The 5,880-nt window shown below is 47.5% G+C and overlaps 1 protein-coding gene across 1 annotated transcript; it reads left to right on the forward strand.

Moving 5' to 3' along the window:
- Positions 1 to 1,959: 1,959 nt before the first annotated feature.
- Positions 1,960 to 4,533, forward strand: LOC308414401 (breast cancer anti-estrogen resistance protein 1-like; the record flags this gene model as incomplete). The annotated part of the gene is given in 5 exon segments (XM_080909633.1): positions 1,960 to 2,187; positions 2,189 to 2,514; positions 2,516 to 2,945; positions 2,949 to 3,239; positions 3,241 to 4,533. Coding segments are annotated over 5 exon segments (2,568 nt in total).
- Between the last annotated feature and the right edge of the window lie 1,347 nt (positions 4,534 to 5,880).

The raw sequence follows: 5,880 nt of genomic DNA on the forward strand, positions 1-5,880 counted from the left end.
CTACACACCAAACACTGCACAGTATTTCCTGCCCCGAAACTGTCTGCTTTCCTAGAGACCTGAAGACACCAGGGACAACCAAGTAAGACCTTGCTCCAAGACATGGCCTGCCATATCCCCTTAAAATATATCAAATATCCTTAAACTACATACCATCCCCATGACTCTGTTTCAAGCCTATATCCACAAGATAACCATCCAAAAAGGGTAAAGTCGGGAATCAGCATTTAAACCTGTAGTAACCATACTATCCAGATGGCTATAGATCTGGGTATGATCAAGTAGGCTTCATCTAAGGGATGCAGGAATAGTTCAACATATGAAAATCTAGCAATGTAAAAAACTGAAAGAAAAAAATATTATTATACGAGATGCTGAAAAGGACTTTGACAAAATCCCAGAACCTGTCATTAGTTCAGTGATACAAGGTGCATATCTAAACACAATGAAGGAAATATACAGCAGGCAGATAGTTGTATATCAAATTAAACAGAAAACAACTTAAAGCAATTACACTTAAATCAGAAATAAGACAAGGATGCCTGCTCCTCCATATATATGTTATATACCACTTCCTGGTTTAGATAGAGCAATAAGACAACTAGAGGAGATTAAGGGAATACAAATTGGAATTGAAGAAGTCAAAGTATCACTATTCACAAGTGATAAACATATTCAGCTAAATGCCAGGATAAAAAAATCAACTAAAAATCAGTAGCCCTCCTCTATAAATAAATGGGCTGAGAAAGAATTTTGGGAGAAAACACCCTTAATAATAGCCACAGATGTGTAAAATATATTGCTACAACTCTAACCAAGCAAGTGAAAGACTGACATGAAAAGAACAAGACTTTGAAGAAATTGAAGAAGATATCGGAAGATGGAAATATTTCTGATACTCATAGATCAGAAAGATTAACATAGTAAAAAAAAATGTCCAGCTTACCGAAAGCAATCTACAGATTCAGTGTAACTACCACCAAACTTCCCACACAGTAATTTACAGACCTTGGAAGAAAAATTCTCAATTTTATCTAGAAAAACAAACAAACAAACAAACAAACAAACAAAAAAACCCAGGGTAGCCAGCACAATCCTGTTTAATGAAAAAATTCTGGAGGTCTCACCATCCCTGATTTCAAGCTATACGACAGAGCAATACTAGTAACAACTACATGGCATTGGAATAAAAATAGATAGCTAGAACAATAGAATCTCACTGAAGACCCAGAAGTAACCCCATCTACCTATAGATACTTAAATTTTTAACAAAGAAGCCAAAGTTATACAATGAAAAATGGAAAGCAATTATAAAAATGAAAGTGGATTAACTGGATGTCTGCATGTAGAATAAAAATAAATCTACATCTGTTATTCTTCACAAAACTCAAGTCCAAGTACATCAAAGACCTCAACATAAAATTGATACACTAAATCTGATAATATAAAAAGGGGAGAACTTCCTTGAACACATTGTCATGGGAGACAACTTCCTGAACACCAAAGGCTCAGGTTCTCAGATCAACAATTGATAAATAGGACCTCATGAAATTGAAAAGCTTCTGTAGGGGAAAGGGCACCATCAAAAGGACAAACCAGCAGCCTACAGAATGGGAAAAGATTTTTACCAACCCTACATCTGACAGAGGGCTAATATGCATTAGAAATAAAAAAAAAATGGATGAACAAACCAAATAACTCAATTAAAAACGGGTTGCAGATGTAAACAGAGAAATCTTAACAGAGTCTCGAATAGCCAAGAAGCACTTAAAGAAATTTCAACATCCTTAGCCATCAGGGAAATGCAAATCAAAATGACTCTAAGAGTTGATCTTAAAACCTTCAGAGGGGCGGGCGGAGCGAAGTGGAGCGGCTGCGGGTGGCTGAGGCGGTGGCTGAGACCTGAGGCTCAGGCAGCGGGCGGTACGCGGGTAGGGCGGCCTCTGGCCTTGGAGCAAGATGAAGTACCTGAACGCGCTGGCCAAAGCTCTCTATGACAACTTAGCAGAATCCCCGGATGAGCTCTCCTTCCGAAAGGGTGACATCATAACAGTACTCGAGCAGGACACTCAGGGCCTGGATGGCTGGTGGCTCTGCTCACTGCGTGGGCGCCAGGGCATTGTGCCTGGTAACCGCCTCAAGATTCTGCTTGGCACCTGCCACCCCACCCCAGCCCCAGCCCAACCTCCCCCAGGGCACCCATGCTCCAGTACCTCCAGCTTCCCAGTATAGTCCCATGCCCCCCACTGCATACCAATCCCAACCTGACAATGTGTACCTGGTACCCACTCCCAGCAAGACTCAGCAAGGTCTCTCCCAAGCCCCTGGGCCCAACCCACAGTTCCAGTCACCTCCAGCCAAACAGACATCCACATTCTCAAAGCAAACACCTCATCACTCATTTCCCAACCCAGCCACAGACCTTTACCAGGTGCCCCCAGGGCCTGGAAGTCCAGCCCAGGACATTTACCAGGTGCCACCTTCCTCTGGCATAGGGCATGACATCTACCATCTACACCCGCAGCTGGGAGGGAACGAAGCCACCAGCAAAGGTGGTGGTACCTACACGAGTGGGACAGGGCCATGTGTACGAGGCCTCCCAGACAGAACAGGATGAGTACAACACCCCACGCCACCTGCTAGCTCCAGGTTCCCAAGATATCTATGATGTTCCCCCTGTTCGAGGACAGCTTCCCAACCAGTTTGGCCAGGAGGTATATGACACCCCTCCTATGGCAGTCAAAGACCCCAATGGCCGAGACCCAATGCTCGATGTATATGACGTGCCCCCTAGTGTGGAGAAAGGCCTGCCGCTGTCCAACCATCATTCGGTGTATGATGTTCCTCCTTCTGTGAGCAAGGATGTGCATGATGGCCCACTGCTGCGTGAGGAAACATACGATATACCCCCTGCCTTCGCCAAGCCCAAGCCCTTTGATCCGACATGACACCCATTGATCCTGGCTGCGCCTCCTCTGGGCTCCCCACCAGCTGAGGATGTGTATGACGTGCCACCCCCTGCTCCTGACCTCTATGACGTGCCCCCTGGTTTGCAGCGGCCTGGCCCTGGAACACTGTATGAAGTGCCTCGAGAGCGGGTGCTCCCTCCCGAGGTGACTGATGGGAGTGTAATGGATGATGGTGTGTATGCTGTGCCCCCACCAGCAGAGCGAGAGGCCCCAACGGATGGCAAGCGCCTGTTGGCCTCTAGCAGGGGCAGCACACGCAGCAGCCAATCCCGCATCTTCTTTGGAGGTAGTGGTGCCAGGCCGGGAGTCCCTGGAGCTGGAGGTTGCTGTGGAATCCCTGGCTCGGCTGCAGCAGAGTGTAAGCACCACTGTAGCCCACCTTCTGGACCTGGTGGGCACTGCCAGTGGCACTGGGGGCTGGTGTAGTACCTCTGAGCCTCAGGAGCCTCCTGTGCAGGACCTGAAAGCTGCAGTGGCAGCCTTTCAAGAGCTCCTGGAGTTTGCCCGCAGTGTCGTGAGCAATGCCACCCATACTTCTGACCGTACCTTGCACGCCAAGCTTAGCCGGCAGTTACAGAAGATGGAGGATGTGTACCAGACACTGGTGGTCCACGGTCAGGTACTTGACAGTGGCCGGGGAGGTCCAGGATTCACTCTCGAGGACCTGGACCGCCTAGTGGCTTGCTCACGGGCTGTGCCCAAGGATGCCAAACAGCTAGCCTCCTTTTTGCATGGCAATGCCTCACTGCTTTTCAGACGGACCAAAGCCCCTGGCCCAGGGCCTGAGGGAAGCAGCTCCCTGCACCTCAACCCCACCGATAAAGCCAGCAGCATCCAATCACGCCCTCTACCCTCACCTCCAAAGTTCACTTCCAAAGTCACCTCCCAGGACTCTCCAGATGGCCAGTATGAGAACAGTGAAGGGGGTTGGATGGAGGATTATGACTACGTTCATCTGCAGGGGAAGGAGGAATTTGAAAAGACCCTGAAGGAACTGCTAGAAAAGGGCAACATCATGCGACAGGGAAAGGGCCAACTAGAATTGCAGCAGCCTAAACAGTTTGAGCGACTGGAGCAGGAGTTGTCTCGTCCCATAGACCATGACCTGTCCAACTGGACACCAGCCCAGCCCCTGGTGCCGGGGCGAACAGGGGGCTTGGGGCCATCAGACCGACAGCTGCTGCTCTTCTACTTGGAGCAGTGTGAAGCCAATCTGACCACACTGACAGATGCAGTGGACGCCTTCTTCACTGCAGTGGCCACCAATCAGCCACCCAAGATCTTTGTGGCACACAGCAAGTTTGTCATTCTCAGTGCACAGAAGCTTGTGCTCCTTGGTGACACACTGTCACGGCAGGCAAAGGCAGCTGATGTGCGAAGCCAAGTGACCCACTACAGCAATCTGCTATGTGACCTCCTGCGTGGCATTGTGGCCACCACCAAGGTTGCTGCCTTGCAGTACCCATCCCCCTCAGCAGCCCAGGACATGGTAAACAGGGTAAAGGAGCTAGGCCACAGCACTCAGCAGGTCCGCCGTGTCCTGGGCCAGCTGGCTGCTGCCTGAGAGCAGAGGACCAGGAAATGAGGCTGTGGAGTGGGCAGCGACGGTGTGAGCTGCCCAGGCATTGGTCTTGAAAGTGGAGATCCTGCAGGTTTGGGGACAGGTAACCCCAGCTCTTCCTTGGGCCTGGTGCCCTCAACTGTCCAGGGACTTGCACATATTTATATCAAGGCAGGATGTGGAATACCTCCTTAGAGAAGCTGAGGAGGTGAATAAGAGTGTACCATGGGTTAGGGATCACCGGGGTTGGGGCACATGGGCCCCAATCCACAGGGCTCCCAGTGACAGGCAAGTACAGTGTGGTATACACCTCTGCATCGAGAAAAAAACCCTAAAGAACTATTTTTCACTATTGATTTTTTCAATCATTTGACTAATAGTCTACATTTAATAAAATTTTTAAAATGAGACGAAAAAAAAAAATCCCTTCAGAATGGCTAAGATCAAAGTCTCAGGGGACACCACATGCTGGCAAGGATGTGGAGCATGGGAAACACTCCTCGATTGTTGATGGGCGTACAAACATTTACAGACACTCTGGAAATCAATTTGCCAGTTTCTCAGAAAAGTGGTAATAGTTGTACTTCAAGACCCAGCTATATTACTCCTAGGCATAAACCCAAGACTGTCTACTATCCCACAAGGACACTTACTTATGTTGATAACTGCTTTATTTGTAATAGCCAGTGACTAGAAATAGCCCAGTTGTCCATCAACTGAAGAATTAATAAGTAAAATGTGGCACATTTTACACACTGGGATATTACTCAGGTATTAAAGAGTCACGTCTTTTGCAGGCAAATGGGTGGAACTCAAAAATATCATCCTAAGTGAGGTAACCTTACTCAAGAAGATAAATGTGGTATATACTAATTTATACGTGGATATTAACTATAAATTATAGGATAACCATGCTGCAATCTACAGACCCAAAGAAGCTATGTAACACAAAGGTACCAAAGAGGGATGCTTGAATCTAACTGAGTAGGAGAAATAGAAAAGACTTTATGGTAGTGTGCATGAGGTAACTAGGTGTAGGAGCAAGGCCAGGAGAGAAGCAGGAGGGGTCTACTGGACAAAGGATGGAGGGAGAAAGTACTGGAAGAGAGAACTACAGTGTGTAGGGGATAATCTCTAGGACAAGTTGGAAACTTAAAAACAATGGAAACTCCCAGGTATCTATGAGGGTGATCTTAGCTAAGACTCCTAGCAATGGAGTGCACAAACTAAAAAATGGCCATCTGTAATCAGAAAATACTTCCAATAAAGGGATTGTGTCACCATACTACAATACTTGCAGACAGTTGCCTAACATGGGAGGCTTTACCCAGTAACTGATGGAAACAGGTG

The sequence above is a fragment of the Micromys minutus genome, assembly GCF_963924665.1.
Source record: "Micromys minutus genome assembly, chromosome: X".
In the NCBI taxonomy this organism is placed as follows: domain Eukaryota; kingdom Metazoa; phylum Chordata; class Mammalia; order Rodentia; family Muridae; genus Micromys; species Micromys minutus.